General features: G+C 40.6%; 1 protein-coding gene across 1 annotated transcript; it reads left to right on the forward strand.

Moving 5' to 3' along the window:
• Positions 1 to 1,477: 1,477 nt before the first annotated feature.
• Positions 1,478 to 16,574, forward strand: tlcd4a (TLC domain containing 4a). Its single transcript, XM_068709720.1, has 7 exons — positions 1,478 to 1,861; positions 4,597 to 4,766; positions 5,987 to 6,076; positions 7,523 to 7,581; positions 7,808 to 7,902; positions 13,124 to 13,197; positions 13,481 to 16,574. Exons 2-7 carry the CDS (start codon positions 4,612 to 4,614, stop codon positions 13,797 to 13,799), a joined length of 792 nt encoding a protein of 263 aa, XP_068565821.1. The 5' UTR covers positions 1,478 to 1,861; positions 4,597 to 4,611; the 3' UTR covers positions 13,800 to 16,574.
• Positions 16,575 to 21,714: the final 5,140 nt, after the last annotated feature.

Genomic DNA, 21,714 nt, shown 5'->3' on the forward strand with positions numbered 1-21,714 from the left:
TCTCGCGTTACACTGATGACACTAGAACATGTCTTCCAGGCTCACCAAACGAGAGGTGATTGGCAAATATTTAATTTACTCATATTTGTCAAAATGACTTCAATAACAAAATTACAAGAAATGGTTGATGAATAAACCAGGTGTGTAATGTATTCTCTGCTAGCATTCCTCTGATTGAATGTATTGTTACAAACCATTTTGAATCCATAATGTTAATGTTTCTGTTTAAATTTGATATGCCAGGCCCAATGTGCGCTCCTCTTTGTTAACCTTGTTATTACATGGTGATGGAGCACTGCTCTGCGGCAAAAGGTTGTTCTGTCAAGAGAGCCACCTCGGTTACAGTCAATAGTTATACTATAGATCAATCGATTCAGATCAATAGACAGCATTATTCCAAGCCACCAGTCTTTGGCATGCTGAACTGTGTTTCAGCCTTTGATTCCTCCAAAGGTCAGGACATGGTGCTTTACTGTGATTGGTTCATCCAATCCAGTTCATCCAGTTCTTGCCTGACTGAAACGCAGCTTCAGAAATTCATTCTCAGAAAGCAGCCATTTGGGAGATTGAGAAGAATTCCACCTCAACGGCGAGGACATTGTCCTTAGCGAAGACGCACAATCGATATTGAGCCCGTGTTTGACCCTGAAATGTGCTCATCGCAGCTGAAAGACCTGCCCGTTACAAACAAACCAATACTATGTGTGCCGTCTTTACACAAAGCCCAGCAGATGCTTATTGTCACTGATTAACTTGAAACATTATCTCCTTATGTTTACTTGGATGTAAGAGTTAATGTTTTCCAGCAGCAGGGTGGTTCAGGACACAGATATGAGGGTAATAGCTGCCGCTTCTTGTACAGTGAAAAATGCTCCTAATAATGAATTCCAAAATTGCAATTTTCACATCATGGCCTGTTTTCATGTGTGTGAGTGCTCTGTGGATTGGGATCAAGTCATATCTCTATGCTGTAAATACCCCGGCCTTGCTCATTTGATTTATAGATATCATTTTAAATTGCTGCCACTGGTCATTCAATCTGTCACCTGCCCTCTGGCAATGTGGACTCTGCTCTGTGGCTGACATCTGAGAAGGGACAGGGGAAGACACTGGGAGTTGAAACTCTGATTCTGTCTCACCAATTCTCACACAGTAGCCAATCTGGGTCACTCGTTAGGCCATGCAGCAGACAAAATACACGACACAACAAGAGGAATGCAAAAGATTGAGTGGTGTCAGTGAAGGGCCCGGACTGGAGGACCTTCACTGGAGGAATCATTAATACCAGGACCGGTGCGCCATGCCTGCAGTTCGCTGATGTACCCCGGATCAGTTCAACAAGCCGTGGCTATAAATAGACACAGTGAGTGTGTTCTTGGGCGGACCACTGTGGCAGTGTGCACGGGAGTGTGTCTTTAAGAATTCAACTGTAATTCGAGCCCTATAGAGGGGGGGGAGAGAGAGAGAGAGAGAGAGAGAGAGAGAGAGAGAGAGAGAGCGAGCGCGCTGCCTCTTACACACCAACACCTTCCATCGACTCTGTCATCGAGCGTCGAGCTGCACCGCTGCAATTATGCACGTTTCGCGTTGGATGGGCTTTCCGGTAAACCCCGCGAAGCTGCCGCAGACACGGAGCTCCGGCCCCGCCGCGTCTCCAACGAGTTGTTGTTAGCGTGTGCGCGGAGCGGGAGCCGGGGAGGCGGGCTTCGTGTTGTTTATCCCCCCCAAAAAAAAAAAAAAAAAAAATATGGCTCGACATGGCTGTTGCTTTGACTCAACATACACGGCTTCGCAAACGACCCTGGACAAGATAACCAGTTGAGAGAGCGCGGCTGCAGATCATCTTAATGAACGTCATAAGGTAGGCCCGTCTCATTTTTGCACATTATTTATGGCTGGTACACAGACACACGACCGGGCCGGTGTTGTTGTTGTTGTTGTTGTTTTTTCTTCCCCTCAACACAATTCCCAGCAACAGCAGCTGGTCCAGCCAATGCGGCGTGCATTGGCCTCGAGCGTGCCATCATATCCGTCGCTTTAAGAGAACCAGAATACCACCGTGGGTACTTGGTTGATCGTGCGTTTTGCTCCGGGGCGATCGATTGTGCTCAAGCATCTCCGAAATGCGACGTGATGCACATAGCTGAGTTATTTTCGTGGGGGATATCGTGTCCTCTTTAAAAAAAAAAAAAAAAAAAAACAAGGGAGAAAAGAAGGGTCCACCCCGTTTTACGCCAGCGCATTTCACCTTACGTGGTTCTTTAAGGACATGTGGAGCGTCCCAAAACAACCTTTCAAGCTAACCCTGTTTAGGTCCTCTGGAATGAAAATAAGGACCTCAGTTCACAGGAAATGTAGGTCTACCAGGCTCAAATATGCCCTGCTCCATCTCAATGGTTGACAATAACAAATCAGTCCGGTTGAATAACACTTGTTAGTTTGAAGGTGAATCCTCTAAAGTCATAACCTCCACCTTGTTAGAGCCAAATACATGTTCAGATAAGCACTGTGCCTTAATGACTACAGTGTGCTCTGAGGGCAAACGGAATAATGTTTGGCTTTTTTTCAAAATAGCTGTCTGTTGTGATACGTTGCATGAGTCTTGAGAGGTTATACTTTCTGCCCCCCCCTTTGTTTATTTATCACTACTGGTTTATTGAATCAAGGACAAAAAAAACAACAATCTAGCGTGTCACCAGCTCATTGCAACCTCCCCTAAATCACAGTTTATTGTCAGGGATTTATAATGTGTAAGTCTTCTCTTATGAACACACTCGACTAATATACCCACAGGTTAAAAGACAGCTTTTCTTTGTTTGTAGTGGTGCTCTGTTCACCACGGTGCTTCAGCGGCTTTGTTTCCCCCCCCCCCCCTATCCTTAAGTTGACCCGTGTAACCATTTGCCCTTGGCAAAAAGGGTCCCGCGTGGGAACGTGCAGAACACAAACATGTGTGTACATAGAACAATCACACCTTCACCTGGATATCTATGTATCCCCTCAGTTACAATCACAGTATGGACCTTTGAAGTATCCCTCTAATAACAAAAGTCTTTCTGCCTTGCAGCGTGTTACATTAAAGTACTTGTGCTCACTTTGATGCATTACATGCATGCTAAAGACGTGGGCTCTGTGGAATTGGCAGCTCAGGTCACTGGTTGACTTTCTCTTGGCTGAAGTGAGCCAGTGAGACACACCGTTTTTGTCCTTTAGCATTTCTTAAGGCGTAATGCAGGAACAAAGACAGGAATATAATCACCAAGGCCTGAGCTCCAGGGACGGAGAGGTGTGCTTATCAGTTGCTTATCTGTTGCTTTAATTGGGAGACGTAAATATGTCTATGAAGTTTACTGACCTGGCGTCTCACAAAGAGCTGGCAGGGTCAAATCAGTCCGTCTGCAAATGGCCTCCAGGCAACTCTCATGAAACAGTTCAGCTCTCTGGACTCTGGAGGCTGCGGTGGACCTCAGTCACTGACATACATTTACAGGCTGCGAGCCAATGGGCCTGCAGAGCCGCTCATTTTTTTGATTTTTGTTGCCTTATAGACGACACTCGCTTTTGTTCCAAATATAGATAGGATGAAATAGATTTGTATGTGGCGTTCGTTCCACTACACATCACGCTACTTCGAGGCCTAGATTTTGATTTTGAATTAAAGTATGTATTGATATGAAATGGATTTTATTGAACCATCCCATGCTGATCTCTTTTTATACCATGTGCCCATGCTCCACTCACATTTTCCAACACATGGCTGACCTGTTTCCATTTCGGATGCTCTAACGGCAAAGCTGAGAAACCAGCCTCCCATAAACCCCTAAAATAAAGTAGAGCTGTGTGATATGTCTCTTTAATGTTGCATATCGAAAGTTATATTGATGTATATTGATATCATAGTGTTTGCGCCGACACTTCATTTTGTTGAAATCAATCGAGCCATAATGTGCATTATTAAATCTCATGCAAACTGGATCGATGTAACAGGAGTAGGTTTATTTCATAAAACTCTGCATGCAGCTGCATTGCACATACCTATTTGGGATCATAGGTCACTGGTACAAGGGTGTGTGTGTGTGTGTGTGTGTGTGTGTGTGTGTGTGTGTGTGTGTGTGTGTGTGTTAAAAGCAAACGTATTACTGGGTAATAGATGCGGTAGATGAGCATGCCCATTTTTGTCGCACAGCTTCCTGGGAAGGGAGGTGTGTGTGTGGTTGTAGAAGCTGTGTGTGTGTGTGCGCGCTGAAACCACAAGGACAGGTTTCAGCGCACAGTGCGTCTTCACACCCTTGTCTTCCGTTTGAAGAGCCACGCTTCCTCTGTAACACAGAAGGTAATGCATTATCTCGTCTTAATACGTTTGTTTCAGACAGTTTTTTGGCAGAGGCTTTAAAGATGTAAAGAAGCTGATGGAGCAGAGTTGATGACCTGTTATTGTCAAAATATCTTTGATAGCTGGTGATCCCCCCCCACACCTTTTCAGTGATGTTTAATCCTCCTTTTTCTGGTTAAGTTTTTAAGGTTTCAGAATATTGTGATGAAACAACTGAGCATTTCTAACCTTTTACCTTCTTTCCCTCCATCCCCCCCCCACAGTCAGGTTGGGTGGCCATGGATCCATTCAACCAGCTTATTCTCACCATCTCGGTGACCAGTTTCTTCACCTTCCAGTGGCTCTTCCACAAAGTCAGCCCCTGGACGTCCACGCGCATCAGCCCCAGCTTCCTCATTCTCAGTGACAAACAGAAGGTGGAATGGAACTCAAGGTGACGCATAATTCTGATCACGATGGGTCCGAATATTTTCGTGCGGTGTGCAACAGAGATTGCGACACAGCTGTCAGTTCAGATTTTGGCCCGAGGGTGTTTGTTTCAGTCACCCCACACATTTCCTGTCACACTAGTATCTGACTCACTAGTGGGATCATTGTTGTATTTTGCAATGTTTGCTCCAGATGCCACGGTTTTCAAGGTGCCGGCAGCATGATGGAAACTCAGTGGAAACAGTGCTTCAAGTGTTTTGTTCTCACATTCCATTGTGCATTTTTGTCAAGTTTAACCTCATCATTTTAACATTTAACAAGGACTTTAGTTTTTACAGATCGTAAAGCATGGTTGTGGTATTTTACTGAAGCAATAATATACCTTTTTATCCTCACAGTTCGTCAGTCAAAATGGACGGACAAGTAGGAATGCTTCAAGGACACAGTGTTGATCTAAACAACAACCAAGTGTCATCTGTTGTCATGTTGATGTTTTTTCTGCTAACTTGTTATGGGAACATTGCAGATACTGGTTAGAACAAATAGATTGGAGCACAAAGATGGAGTGTGTTTTGTGTGTTGAGTGAGACAGACGGGCTGTGATCTTTGAGCACTATGAGTACAGTGAACGCCGTACTGTAGATTGAAGGATGTCCAGCGGGCTAAGAGTGTTTGAAAGGATCCCGCCTGGTCCGACTCCAACTTGCATGAATCATCAACTTGTTTTCTATTATCTCTCATATTAAGTTTATTACTAACAAGAGCACTTGTGAAATTGAAATGGTCACATGGTTTATGAGCAAATGAAAGTGAAGGATTAGTGGGGGAGCCTTTTCTGAGGCCCGTGACGTTACAGACTCTGTCTTGCGTGCAGTGTGGCTGTCATTGTGTCTTACTGACTGACTGCTGGGAACTGGCAGACTGTCTCACTGCCTCAGCGACTGACTGGGACTGTGTGCCGCTCCGCCTGACCCCTTCAGCAGTGTTTAATCTCTTAGTCTAATTGGTCGGAATCTGTGTGCAGCCGTGACAGGCAATCAGTTGATTCACTGTGAGGACAAAAAAAAAACAACAACACGCTGTAGTCTAAAACCACACGAGCCGCATGAATTGAGATAGATACTCAATATTCCTTTGGCAAGCTTATTGAGCACACAAGCTCTGACATGTGTCAGATCGGAGAAGATCATCACAGCTGTGTGTGTGTTTTGGTTTTCATTTCAGGACGGTGTCAACGTTTCACGCACTGTTGGTGGGAATCTTCTGTCTCTACATCTTGTTCTTTGATGATGCTGTCAATGAAGACCCAGTCTGGTGAGAGTTTGGCTGTGTTTTTAACCTTTACTTTCCACACTTTTTTTTTGTTTTTTAGTCATTTTACACGGTGTGCTGTGTGAGTTTTTTCCCAACAGATCAAGCGGTAATGTTAGCATATAGCTAACTTCATTATTATGTGTGTTTTAGAGCTTATGTTAGGAAAACCCCTGTTTCGAACGGTCACATCCACTGTGTTGGAGCCAAGACTCGCCTATATCAGAGTTGAGGATAACATTAGCACGCCAAGACCCGGAGCCAAGCCCATCACTAAAGAGAGTTACATTTCTCAAAATTCATGTTAGTTCTATTGTAAAGTCCAGCGTACTGTTTAGAAATATGAACACGAAAGCCAAAATGTAAATGTGTTATGTTTGAAATAACATTTTTATTACATTTCTAGTTAGCCAACTGTGAATCTCTTAGCAATATATTATACATATAGCCGTCAAGTTCATGTTTAAGATCTTTTGATATGGTTGTCGTTTTAAAGATCTCTGGAATCATCATGAAGTCAACAGGAGACAGTGTTTTCAGCCAGAGCAAGGAGTTAACTAGAGCTGATAAAATCTGGAAGTTAAAACCTGCTTGTGTGTGAAATCAAACACCCATTGTTTCAAAGATAACCAGGAAATCCAAGCGGTAAATCTTCCACCCTTAATGTGAACTGCTGTGCTAGCATTCAAAGCATGTAACTAAGGGGGTAGGGCTTAGTGATGGTATTTTTGATAATACCACAAAGAGCGTTCAAAGTCGAGACATTTGAAACACCTACACTTTGTTTCAAAAGTGAGGAATCACCGGTTTCATTGATGCTTTTCTTTTTTCCATCAATATTAGCTATTTTAACAGAGATAGAAATAGTATAATACAGAAACCAAATGTGTATTATTTACATTTGAAATAGTTTTGGCCTCAAAAGAAGAATATTTGAATGATTAAAACTTCCATTTAGTCGATGTCCCCACAGTGTTGCATGACATGGGAGAACACTTTTGTAACCATTTCCCACCATAAAAATCCCTTGATTATGTAGTTGTTTTCCAGTCCAGAAAGGTCTAAGTATTATTGAACCACAATTGTGCTCAAGATATTTTGGGGAGCCGTTTTCCTTTTAAATCTGCGCAAAGAAGGTATTTTAAAATCCATGTTGTGGCCGAATGTGACGACAGTGACGAGGACGAAACCGGTACACCGCCCACCCCTGCTCTTATTTAATTGTCAGCATGGTTGGATCATTGCACAGCGTTTTGTTCTCCATGTACAAAATGTAACTTTTTCAGGAAACCCTTCATACAAAATAACATCTATTTGTAAAGAGGACTTTCTACATCCTAAAAGCCACCTGACTGTAACCAATCAAACTTTTATCCTAAACCTTTGAACGGCAGTGTGCATATGGAGACTCGTAAACCCTGTAAAACCAAATGTGTTTTTGTTCAATAGGGGAGACCCTACATTGGTGAAGACTAATGTTGGCATCACAACAGGCTACCTCATATCTGGTAAGAGAAACATACAGTTTACCCAGGTAATGGTTGTGAAAATGAGACCAGAAGAACATGCACGTCATTGGAGAACTCACTTGAGTTTTGGCCCTATAGTGTATAAAATGTTCAAATAAAGTATTTTCATTTTTCAGTGTGGTCTTGATCAGTTGTATGTACTTCAAATGTTTTGATTTCACCCATGACATGTTATCTTTCTCTCCCCTGTGCTTCTGTTTTCCAGATCTGCTGCTGATATTTTACTATTGGAAGGCGATAGGCGACAAATTTTTTGTAGTTCACCATCTGGCAGCATTGTATGCTTACTACTATGTACTGGTGAGTGCCTTATTGTCCAATAGCAGAACGTGCAGGCAAGATGGGAAGGAGACAACCAAGGGTGAACAGCTGTGTCCAGTCAAGCTGGGCCTTTTACCTAACTTAGCATTCAGCAAGTGTCCCTGACTGTCTCCATGCAGCTCATGTAGTTTGGTTGAATATGCACAAGGCAAGTACAGTGAGTGCGACAAGTGACATACCCTAAACTGTACAGTCACATCAGAGAAGGAAACCGTACGGATGTTTAAAGTACACCTCGTTGGCTTCATCTCTTTCAGTGGAAGTGAAATAAAGTGCTTAAGTAACGCACGAGTCGGTGAGTTACAGTCTCCCCAGAACCGTTTCCCTGCACAGTTTTGGCGTTCCCAGGATGCGCAGGTGCTAAGCGGTTGTATTCTTTAACCTGCCCGGAAATGGCAAGTTTAAATGATGTGAGGATTGCAGGAATAACATGACTGTAGGTGTCAGGTTTGTTTGGCATTTCACTCGGGTTTAGCAATCGTTAAAGCTGCAATGTAAAAAGCAGTCTTATCAAATAAACGTGATGGTGTCACTCTCTATAATAATTATCACCAAATCAACTGTGGGTATTGTCATTAGCCTGAGGATAATGTCACAAGTCATGTGAGGTACTGGTTTTTGCTTCACCGCTTGTGTGCAGTTGGCTCTAATCCAGATATGGAGACAGTTTAGTGTACTCAGCATTTATGGGCAGTGCTGTTCACTCTTGGTTCAATCTGAAACCCTCTAGGTCGCCAGGATCTGTTGATAAATATTATGGAAATGAATGACTATGGTATTTTTTGCATGGAATGCTCAATGATGGTACTGGCTGATGACCCCCCCCCTCACCTTGCCCTTACAATTTCTGTGCTTTCTGTTTGTTTTACTGACCCCCTTTTAATGTTGTATGAATCCGACGCAAGTCGAGCTTAGCGCAGCTGTATGCTTAACTGTAACCACCGTGTGCATGCTTGCAGTTCTGAAGCATTCTACACAGGCAGGGTTCCTTATCTTGTCACTGTGCATGCTATAGCAAACCGTATTTAACGTTCTTAATTACTTCCCTGCCTATCTACATTACCTGCCGCCTGTCTGTTATTGTGCCAGTTCTGCCTCTTCTTTCTCTTCCTTACACTCCTCCTGAGATTCCCCGATGAGGGAAAAACTGACAAAGCCCCTCAAATAATGTCATCAACATGACCCCGAGATGATAGTGCATAACCAGATAGCCATACCATGTTGAATGTATTCTATCAGGTGTACTCTGAGTTTACAGAATTACTGTTGTTAATGCTATTAAACGTTTCCTTTTATACCCATTTTATTTTAGTTAAGCAAACTTACAGGGAAGTCGGTGTGTTTCCCTTGAATACATGCTCTGTATTTTCTATAGAGAGGGAAAAAAAGGACACTCGGTGTGCATTGCTCTGCCTGAGTCCCCGTACTTTAACTATTCTTGGATTTAACCTTTTTTGCGTTGCCAAAAAGCAGTAAAACACTATGGACATTTGATTTCAAAAACGTTTGGTGTAAACCTCGCAGTCAAGATTGACATTTTACCTCCAACTTCACTCCAGTCACTGGATGGATTTACAGATTTGATTTTATTCTTTAATGTGACATATCTGACATTAGTGTCTGTCTTCATTGCATTGATAATGAGGAATATCACTTTTCCACACTTCTGCTTCCAAACAATAATAACATTAAAACAGTGTTACATTGTTGGAATAAATATATGATTCATAACCGACTGTAAATCCAGCCTTTCATTTGGAGAAACAGAGCAATGTATAAATTAGATGACTGAAACGAAGTAGGCCATACTGTTACTGGACACTCATGACTGTTTCCTCAGACTGGATCTGAAATTCACGTGGGATAACAGAATGAATGCTCCGCGTTAGTCAATGGTGGCAGAAAACATATTGTGAGCCACATTACTGTAGCCATATTAAATTTGCGGTAAAACCCAATAAAAGTGGTTAACCCTTGATGTCATTTTCATTTTATTTAGTTTTGTATTTAGTCAAATGTGTCGTATGTTGTCAAAGTCTTATTAGTTAATGTGTTGGGTGTGTTTATGTGGACGTTTTCATGTCAAATACACAATAAATTCTACCTACTCAAAATATGAATAACCCTGCGGCACACAGCCAAATTAAGGCCTAATTCAATTTACTTAGTTTGAAAGCAAACTTCAGATCAGCTTAATGTCATAGGCTTGTTGGTATGTTTTGATTATTGATTAATCGTTCACTAATGGCTTGGTCAAAACAGTGTTCGAGTAATAGTATGATTATTTTTTTTCCGATAGCATTATCTGTATTTCCTGTGTCTTTTAACAGTCAAGCATAGCTTAACCAAAAATATAATGTATTAACTGCTGTGTAACTATTAGATGCATGCTTTCTTCTCAGTGTTGTAAATGTTGCTTCTTATTTGCTTCCCATCGTGGTCGCATCTTTTTTTTTTCCTTTTTTTTTTTCTTCTAAAATATCTGTCTGTCTTTCTGTCTCTGTGTCCTCCGCTGACTTTAACATAAATAGCCCCTCTTCAAACCCTACATGCAAAAACTGCCAACATCAAGTCGGACTGTGTCATCCCCGTTCATGCAAAAACTACCAAAAGGGTTGTGTGTGTCATTTAGAAACCCAGAGCAGGTCTTGGTCTAGATGGGGACTTTCCTTCTCCTGTCTTGTCTGCTACTATTGCTGTTGTGTTGCACTGAGCAGATATGATGCCCAGTCACAGTATGGACTTACCAGTTCCTAGAGGTACTAGTATTCCTCATGCTAGGTGGAAAGTTCAAATCATACGGTACAAAAACTGCGATGCAGATTACCCTGTTTGTGTCACATAGTAAGTATGTTTTAATGTCCAGCTTTTGTTTCAGCCCTGACGGTAAGTCTACTTGTAAATGCAGTTAAAGCCTGGCCACTAGCCAAATAACCCTAAAGTTCTTGATGGGTCTTTTGGTGAAATTGAATGCTGTGATTTATCTCTTAATTTGGAGTTTGACTTATGCGCTGAATTTGTACGGTCACGAGTTAGACACAAAATTCAAAATCCAACTATTTTAATTGCAATTAAGATGTAGATCACGGCAGTATAATTCAGTCTTTCAGTCAGTACACAAATGTATCTGGCTAATGGCACAATTATCAATAATCAACACTATTTAAGATGGGGAGTCCTGAAAGCATCTTGGTTGTAAGATCATCTTTATTCTATTTAGCAGCAGCGGAAAATTGTTCAATTGGAACAGAAATCAATCCATTTAAGCTTATCTCCTGGTAGGATCACTCACTTTGTAGTTTGTGCCTTTGTAATATTGCAACCGTGGTTAGCTTCATTAGGAATTGTTCCGCGCACTCGTAATCCAGTTTTGAGTTCAGGTACAAACCTGCTGAAGATGATCTCATACAACATGGAATTCAGGCCCTGATCTTCTAAACAACGACATGTTTGGCAGTAAACGTATCGCTTTTTACTCTGCATGGCTTCTGGTTGCTCCTTTTTTAAATAGTGGCTGGCTGAATGTATGTAAGGTTGTACATCATATGTATCAAAGCCTGTGCTGTGTTGATATTTGCTCAATACCCTATTAATGTTGAGATGTTCCTCAGATGAACTGTGGTCTTCCCAGTTTGTTTTAAGACATTAGTATGTTTGAAGACATTGAATGTGAGTTAGCAGTAGTAGTTACTTTATGTGGCCAATATTGCATGTTGACTTTTTGCTTTTTCAGGCAAAGCAAATTATTGTCGCTCTTAAAACAGGCCCAATGATGGTTGGTAAATATGTCTCTAGTGTTCTCTCGGAGTTACTATGTTTTCATTGAATTTGACTTTAAAGGGAAAATTCACCACCTCTTTATGTGGATGTCCAATTAGTGTCGATGGTACATCTATTCGATTGAAGCAATACTTTCCTCAGTGTGCGCTACATTGACTGAGAAAACGTATTTATCTTCTGCATTCAGTGGCATCATCTGACGCGACAGTGACGCTGTTAGTGGAAAGGAAGACCTACAGGCTATTTCAGATTGGATTTCTAGTCTCCGCTTTTGTTACTCAAAAGCACAACTTCCTTGTTTTCTTCGCACGTATTGCAAACTAGCTACATTTCCAGCAGCGAAAATGGCATCTCAAAACATGAATGCAGGGCATTTTATGGACGTGGATACATTTTACAGTGTTTTGGCTTACTCTGATATACAGTTGGGTTTACCCAGAGTATGTGTCTGGAGAACTGCAGCAGAGAGAAGCAGAGGTTCTGGTAGCATTAGCTGTGCAAGAGGATATGTTCTGACGGGGACCCTCTAGGCATCAGAAGCTCACGGGTAATGCAAATAATTGGAAATAATTGCTTCAATGACATTTACAATCAACACTGATTGGACATCAACATACAAGGTGTTGGATTTTCCCGATTATATATAAGTTTCCGAGAGGATGATTTGTTTGAGAAGAAAAATTGTGCGTAATAACATACTGTATATCCCAAAAAAAATCTAAAGCTCAATTTCCATTAAATTGATAAAGAGTATTCTTTGTCTCCATAGGATGAATCCTTAAATTGTTCATACTCCTAAGAGGATGAACCATGTCCATTTTTTAACAATTGGGCCAATCTCAAGCAAAAATGTCAATATCACTCCAAAGATATCTGATACTCAAACAGATTGATTGCCATTAAATGTGGTCAGCACATTCATGCTCCCTAGGGAACGAACCCTTTGGATTTAAAGACAACTGTGTCAAAAGCCCCTTAGTGTGAACAACTGACTTGGATCACAATGTATTGCAGTTAATCTGTTATTTTGCCCCTTTTTATAGTATGGACTAGTTTCTGCTCACAACGGATGAATCATTAGGAAAGTCAAATTAAAGACCAGCCTAATTTTAGCTGAAGACTAATTATGTGCCCTGAAGGAGAAGGCTCTTTTCTTAGATCTGCCAAATAGGTCTATATTTGGGAGGACGTCATCTAATTTTAATCTTGAGTTCCTCACACAATAAAAGTATGTCTTGAAATATCATGGTTATGTGCGAAGATCCCTTGGAATTGGAGACATACCTTAATTATAATTACCTAGTTACTCTGAGGAGCAGGCTGTACATCAGCTTCATGCCTGCTGATCCAAATGACTCGCTGTCTTGTTTTTGTCCCTTTCATGTTTCGTTGTCTTCCTGTTCTTACCTTGTTCTTCCAGGGTGAAGGAATGTTGCCTTATTTTGCTAACTTCCGTCTGCTTGCTGAGTTTTCTACACCATGTGTGAACCAGCGGTAGGTACCTGTTTACTAATGACCTGGCCTTTGGGTCTTAAAATTCAGGTTTGGAGCTCAATTTATATTTTCTGGAGATTCAATTTCAGAACTTGTGTTAATTGTTAAGAATTTAAATTACATGAAGGTAATCCATTGCTTCTTGGATGTTCTCTTTGTATTCGTATTAGATAACTTGACATCCGAAGATACTTTAGACAACAGGCCCCTAACTGTTTATGTAAAGTGTCAAGTTACTCGTGATTGTCAGACACTTTTTTCTTAACCATGTGTTGTGTTTCAGCTGGTTCTTTGAGGTACTAGGTTATCCCAAGTCCTCCCGGCCCAACATGGCGAATGGCGTTGCCATGGCAGTAGTCTTTTTCGTGGTCCGCATCGCCGTCATGCCAGTCTACTACATTCGTATGTATGCGGTCTATGGCACTGAGGCGTTCTACCTGGTGCCCTGGGGTGGCCGTGTAGCCTGGATCTGCTCCAGTATCTGCTTGGACATCATGAACATTATGTGGATGCACAAGATTGCCCGCGGCTGCTACAAGGTGCTGCGTTCGGCACGTCAGAGCAAAGCCAGTACGCCTCAGGAGAATGGGAAGACGGATTAAAGGAAACAGGCCGTCAGTGGTGAGAAAGCCACAGCAGAGACACAATGGCGTCACTCTCAGCGCATCGAGGAGCAGCAGCTCGGACACTTAGCTGTCGCACCTGGGAAGAGTGATATCACAGGACCGAATGTAACGAGGGAAATTGAGTCACTTGAGATGGGCCGATGGACCGTTGACCTGGCCATCCCATGAAATGAACTGTCAGCAATACCGTGTGCACGGCCAATTATTGTTCTCTTGAACAATTTACCACTATACTAAAGAGTCCTGGGACAATGGACTCTTAGCCCAACCACAAATTGTCAAAAAGTTTACCGTTCTTTACATACTTTGTGCTCAACAAAATATATATATATATATATATATATTTTTTTTTTTCTTTTTTTTTTTTTTTCTTTATTATTTTCAATCCCAGAATTACACAGTTAATAACTCACCCACTGCCATTCAGTTAAGAGAAGTTTATCTGACATCGTGAGTCTTGGTTGCATTTGAATGGTGTAATTTATATAATGTAGGGTTGAAAGGGCCCCGGTACACTGTATGTTGTCTATTTATTTTGTCTTGCTGGGGTCGAGGCAAATTAGTTTTCAAACATACAAACAGTTGAAGATGTTTTCAATGAAAAGGAGACTGGTGTACAGAATACCCTAGAAATGCTAAAAGGGAAACCGAATGTCAATGCTGTGTTCGTACGCTGACGTGACGCAAAGCAAGAACATTCGTTGTCCTTAATAATATTGAGGCGACAGTTTTCCTTAAATGTGTATACAACCTGAAATTGAATGGGGGAAAAAAATGCAACATTGTGTTAACAAAGATTAGTTGTTGACACAGGTTTTCTGGGAGCTGTTATTTGTCACATTGTGCAATGCAGGTTAAATGGTCAAACTGACCTGGAGTGCTGATTCAGAATCAGTGTCATAGACAGAGTGCAGATAAAGAGCAGCTGCTTTGAGGGGCTTCTGTCTGCTAAGAGGCTTAGTGTGAAATCTGACTCTCCTTTAACAACAGGTTAAGTTTATATAACATTCACACTTCTTATTTTTGATATCTTTTCAGGCACAAGATGTTCAAATTTACCCCCCGGGCAACATTTGCCAACAAGCTGCATGCTGCTATGTGTGTTTACCGTGAAGGAATTGTACATTTTAGCCAGCGAATTGAACTCTGTACATGATTTCAACACATTCATTTGACTAAAATAGTTTTTTTGCAGATTTTAAGTTTGATGTAAAATCAAGGACAATAATCAGTGTTTCAGAGGGTAATGGTTCTGTACGTGTCAAAAAAGTATTTTGCAGTTTTAGAACATCGTCATGGATAAAGCTTCTGCCTCATGTTACACATGATTTCCAATCCGCTGTTAAACATAATGTGCACTTCCATATTTATTCATCAGCATGATACAAGGATTGTGGGCCTTTTTCCCCCCGGTGGACAGGAATGTATGGAAACTTGAAGATTCACGTTGTATTTGTTTTCTTCTGTCAAAGCTGTCAATCATCGTACAACACTGAACACAGGAACAAATCTCCTCATAGGGTTTTAAGACAAATGTAGGCCTATCATTTGTTTTTATTTAAAAGTTGCAATTCATCGATGATTTAAGGAACATGTACTTGAATTTTCATTGTAAATGTATCTTTTCTATGAGCTGTACATCAAAAGCGATCTTCAAATGTTTTGTGAAACAGAAACGGGGATTGCTATTTTTTAAAAATTGGCCTTGCTATGTTCAGCATTTGATTTTGTTGCCTTTTTAAAACAACTCATGATTGCACACTGAATACTTTGTTACATCCCAAAAAAAAAAAAAAAAGTTATTTGTTAAGGCTAATTGTTTCAGTGCTTTTGTTTTATGTTTTTCACATCCATGAGCATTTTTAATACAGTGCCAACTTGCAGCCATGATGTGATGGTTCAGACCAATTCTGTGCACGTACCCGTCTCTGCACGCTGTAGCTACTCACGGGAGGATGAGGCTCGGTGTCGTTTGGCGCGGTAGAACGGTGTGAAATACTTCTGTCACTTACGCCATTCGATCACAAGCAGCGTGCTCGGAACAGGATGGACTCGAGTGGATCGTCACTGTCTCACATCTTGGAAAAGAGTCGGGATGTGTTAATATTTCACTGGAGTTGAATGGAAACCAGGCGAGGTCGTGCATGGCCAGTATGGTCGTCGTCTTCATGCACCCTCTATAACTGCATGTTGTATTGCATGGGGATTGCACTGTAAACAAAATAGCATATACATTTGCAAGACAACATTTTGTTCTCTTTTCTTTCTTTTTTTTCTTAGTACATGTACATAATGTTTACTGAAACGTTATTCGTGTACTGTGCCACATAATGTAATCCACAGATGATGATGATGATGCCGATGATGATAATGATGCGTTGAGAACATTATGAAGCATATATTTAATATAATATCCAGCACAGAAATAATCAGAAAGGGAATACTTGAATACTAATCAGGACAGTCTATAACAATCTGGGAAGTGCTAATAAACCTGAATCCTATGAGCATCTTGCATTGTATGCTTACCATTGTCTTTAATTTATTAATCCAAGAGAAGTAAACAATGCAGATGCTATGGTGATACAGCGGTGCTGCTGGCGTTGGTGTTTCTGTTCTGAATGTTGTATGGGGAGAGATGTGAGTAGGTGGGAGTGTTAAGTGACATTCTATGAATGTATTGGAGGAGAGAAAATATATTTGTCATTTACATTTTCATTTGTTCTTTACAATAAATACCAAATTAACGGATGTGATGTGTGTCATTGGGGTTCTAACATGTTTGGCAGCTTAAAACACAATCAATGAGCGTCTAATGTCTCAGATATAGATTTCATGTCGCGGCTTGTTACTGTAAAAGCCTAATTAGTGGCACGTCCCATTATTTGAAGACAATCTAGTGCTAATTTTATAAAATGCCCAGAAAAGTAATAAAAAAATGACATCTGGAAAAAGTTCCAGATGTCAGAGGTGTCGGCTAATGCATGCATGCCTGACTAAACTCTATACTTCATGTACCCTGCTCACATATGTAAGTAAGTGTAGGTGTTCAAAGGTCTTATAAGCATGTATTGGATTTTTTTGTCAAAATAAACCAATATACAGTATATAATCAACAAGAACATGTTTTAACATTGTAACAATCACTACTCAGTGATACATAACCTTAGCAGGTACTGTCTCACACGGGCCACTAGGGGACAGTGTTGCCATGCAATTCAATTCTCTGGCCTCCCCCTGCGATATCTGCAGCCATTGTATCCTGCAGTGGGGCTGTTGTTTTTTCTAGTCATCATCAATGAAAAGGATAAAACAAATTCACCGTACTACCAACGTGCCATCCAATGGTGTCGCCTCTTCTGCTGTTCGCTTAAACTTCGGACTGAGAGGGAGGAAGGTATCACTTCTGTCCCTCTATTCTCTTCCTTCTCTTCCTTTAGTCTCTTCCATGCAGAACATTTGCAAGGCCAATGTGGTTATACTACAAACCAGCCACTCTTGTGACGGACTGTCTAGCAGTGTTGTGGTATAGTTTGACTCTTCTGCCTCTCAGCTTTGCTCGTGTTTAACAATAGAATGACCTACATGACAATAGGAGGTGTGTATTGACAAAACACCAGATATTACAAGCGTTACAAGCATGTGAAGATGCTATTTACCTGTTAAAAAGTATTCACTGGTATCACAACCAATCAAATAAAAATACACACTGAAGTTGGATGCAACCTCAGTGTCTTTGAGGACACATATCACTAATGTGTGACTGTCTCTAATGCATTGCCATGAGATACATAACTTGTTTGTGTTTTTGTGAACACAAACAAGTGAACAACAAACCATAAAACCTTAAGCTCTTATCTCTGCTTAATGCTCCTAATCTGTTTATTAGCTTGCAACAAAATATATTTTGCTCAAATCACATTGTTGCATTCATGATAAATTTCTACACTATAAACTTGTACATAGTAGTTAAACGTTAAACGTTCATGCTTAGTTTCTCTGTTCTACTTTGTTGTCTTTAATGTCCTTGTTTTTTATACTTCTCTTGTTTATTGTATGTTCTATGTATGTATGTATGATGGGAAGCAATGTGTAACCGGAGTCAAATTCCATGTATGCACACGCATACATGGCCAATAAAACTGATTCTGATTCTGATTCTAAATCATTTCATTGTTGAAAAGTAACAACTTGTTTTCACCTGATTGTGTTATTGTAACATTTATCTAAACATATATTTAAACAGTCACCAGAACAGTGATACAGCTGTATTGTTTTGTATCGGATGATGTGGTTATTTATCTGCATCACGGGACTTTGGATTGTCAGTGACGGAAAGCTCTTCATCAAATTGACTGTTGAATACTATTTAATGACAATTGTATCATATGAAATGTATCATTGGTTCTCTAGAGTCTATTCGACATTCACAGCATTAATATAGCAGCAAACAACTATTTGCTACGTCAAGATATAATGGGGCAATGTCTACCTGAGCGGGAAGTTACTCTTCATCTGTGTGTGTGTGTGTGTGTGTGTGTGTGTGTGTGTGTGTGTGTGTGTGTGTGTGTTGTAATCCGAGTTTCTCTGCGATTTGTTTTTATATCGACGTGCCTGCCTTTTAATGCACGTTAGTGCATGTGAGCCCCACCGGCTAGCTCATGACGGGGGTAGTGGTGGGGGTAGTTAACTACATGTAATTAAACTAGTAGTTTAACTACATTTTGCAGTCGGTATCTGGCAGTTCCACTACATTCACAATGAGTCAAGTAGTTAAATTACTTTTTTGCCAATTTCGTGGAGTTAACTATGAACTTGTTTGGGCTAAGGAATGATTTGTTATTTTTATTTTAACGTTGTTTCTCTACTATAATTGAACCCCCTCTTGACCTGCGCTGTCCCATTTTTCTCTCAATCGTAGACTGTATATAATGCTGCTACCGCCACACTCTTGACCTTTGTGTAGCGCCTGCATGTGCAAAAGGAGCGTTACTCAACGCTAACGGCGTCATCATTTTCATAAAGTTGAAGACTGATTTTAGAAGTTAAGATTGTACGTGTCAGATGTCACAAAACTGACGAGTTGTATTATATGTTGCTATAATTTTGTATCACATACAGTTGTGGTCAAAAGTTTACATACACTGGTAAAGAACATAATGTCATGGCTCTCTTGAGTTTCCAGTTATTTCTACAACTCTGATTTTTCTCTGATAGAGTGATTGGAACAGATACTTCTTTGTCACAAAAAACATTCATGAAGTTTGGTTCTTTCATGACTTTATTATGGGTTAACAGAAAAAGTGACAAAATCTGCTGGGTCAAAAATATACATACAGCAACATGAATAAGCAATTTTGGTGACTTAGAAAGTTGTGTCAATGAAATGAGCTTCATAGCATGGCCTCTTAACTTCTTGTGAGTGATTATGAGTGACTACAGCTGGTGACTTCTCTGAGGCCATTTAAATAGGGCTCATTGGATACAAACGCCCACAAACGCTACAATGGGAAAGTCAAAGGAGCTCAGCATGGATCTGAAAAAGCGAATCATTGACTTGAACAAGTCAGGAAAGTCACTTGGAGCCATTTCAAAGCAGCTGCAGGTCCCAAGAGCAACAGTGCAAACAATTGTTTGTAAGTATAAAGTGCATGGCACTGTTTTGTCACTGCCACGATCAGGAAGAAAACGCAAGCTATCACCTGCTGCTGAGAGAAAATTGGTCAGGAGGGTGAAGAGTCAACCGAGAACCACCAAAAAGCAGATCTGCCAAGAATTAGAAGCTGCTGGAACACAGGTGTCAGTGTCCACAGTCAAGCGTGTTTTGCATCTCCATGGACTGAGAGGCTGCCGTGCAAGAAGGAAGCCCTTGCTCCAAAAGCGGCACCTTAAGGCTCGACTGAAGTTTGCTGCTGATCACGTGGACAAAGATAAGACCTTCTGGAGGAAAGTTCTGTGGTCAGACGAAACAAAAATCGAGCTGTTTGGCCACAATGCCCAGCAATATGTTTGGAGGAGAAAAGGTGAGGCCTTTAACCCCAAGAACACCATGCCTACCGTCAAGCACGGTGGTGGTAGTATTATGCTGTGGGGCTGTTTTGCTGCCAATGGAACTGGTGCTTTACAGAGAGTAAATGGGATAATGAAGAAGGAGGATTACCTTCAAATTCTTCAGGATAACCTAAAATCATCAGCCCGAAGGTTGGGTCTTGGGCGCAGTTGGGTGTTCCAACAGGACAATGACCCCAAACGCACATCAAAAGTGGTAATGGAATGGCTAAACCAGGCTAGAATTAGGGTTTTAGAATGGCCTTCCCAAAGTCCTGACTTAAATCCCATTGAGAACATGTGGACAATGCTGAAGAAACAAGTCCATGTCAGAAAGCCATCAAATTTAACTGAACTGCACCAATTCTGTCAAGAGGAGTGGTCAAAGATTCAACGAGAAGCTTGCCAGAAGCTTGTGGATGGCTACCAAAAGCACCTAATTGAAGTGAAAATGGCCAAGGGACATGTAACCAAATATTAGCACTGCTGTATGTATATTTTTGACCCAGCAGATTTGATCACTTTTTCTGTTAACCCATAATAAAGTCATGAAAGAACCAAACTTCATGAATGTTTTTTGTGACAAAGAAGTATCTGTTCCAATCACTCTATCAGAGAAAAATCAGAGTTGTAGAAATAACTGGAAACTCAAGAGAGCCATGACATTATGTTCTTTACAAGTGTATGTAAACTTTTGACCACAATTGTATGTCAATTTCGTAACTTTTTTTTTTAGCTTTACTTTAAAAGTAGATTCCCAATATTGAACTTGTTGTTTCTGGTTGAATCACATTAACGTCCTCAAGGCTCTCATATCTACCTGTGAGTTATGATGCCACACATAATCATCGTTCCTAACAGCAGGGCTAGGTGCAGAATCTCATCAGCTGGTTATTCTGTGAAACAGACAAGATATTCGTCTGTTTATACTCGGAGGTGACGTGCAGGTGGACCTTAACGCACCGATATGATTTATTACTGGTTTGCCATCATAAACTGCACGTGATTCCCAGTATTATCAAGTACTGGATAACAGCCGATGGAGTTCACTGTGATTTACATTATCTGGGAGTCGGTACACATCTTTCCAAGAAAAATAATGCCACAGAATGAAATTACCTAGCGTGATAGATATAAACCAAAGGTCCACACGCTTTCCAGTGATGTAAGTCCATAAAGCAATTATTCCACTTAAGTAACCAAAGCAGATAAAAGAACCTTAAAGGACCTTCTTAAAGGGAAAGTATGCCTATTTTAAAATGTTTCTATCCTCTAAGACAGTCCAAAGATGTTAGATAACATTAACAACTCTCTCCCAAATCCCCAAACTAGAATGCTAAAACTCAAATTTGTGATGTCATCAAGTAGAAAGAATGGAACTTTTCCATTGACATTTTATCAGGAAATATGTTATAGATGACACTAAGAGCACCCAAGAAAATGTTCTGAGTATGTGGGTACATTTTCTCTTTCAGAACTACAATAGAATAAAGCTCATTTGGGTAAAAAAAAAAAAAAACATAAATAAAACAAACAAATCTTGTGAGTCCACAAAATCTCCCGTTCAGCTCCAGACTTTATACTTGACGTCACAAGTTTGATACTTACTTCTCTGGTTTCTGGCTTTGAGAGAGAGAGAGAGCGCAGTTCACAAAAATAGATTTAATTTATATAGGTCATGGAAATATCATATTGTAAAAATATCCTATCCGTGTACGTGTGATTCAACTCAACAAAGTCAATCAAAATATAAGATAGTGAAAAAATGCACATGGTGGGGACCAATAAAAGTGGATTGCTGATTATACAATATCTGGAGGCGAGCCAAAGGTGAAGCAGAAAT

Source organism: Cebidichthys violaceus, unplaced genomic scaffold (assembly GCF_023349555.1).
Source record: "Cebidichthys violaceus isolate CVI_PGR_0920_01 unplaced genomic scaffold, fCebVio1.0.p SCAF_15, whole genome shotgun sequence".
NCBI classification, from domain to species: Eukaryota; Metazoa; Chordata; class Actinopteri; order Perciformes; family Stichaeidae; genus Cebidichthys; species Cebidichthys violaceus.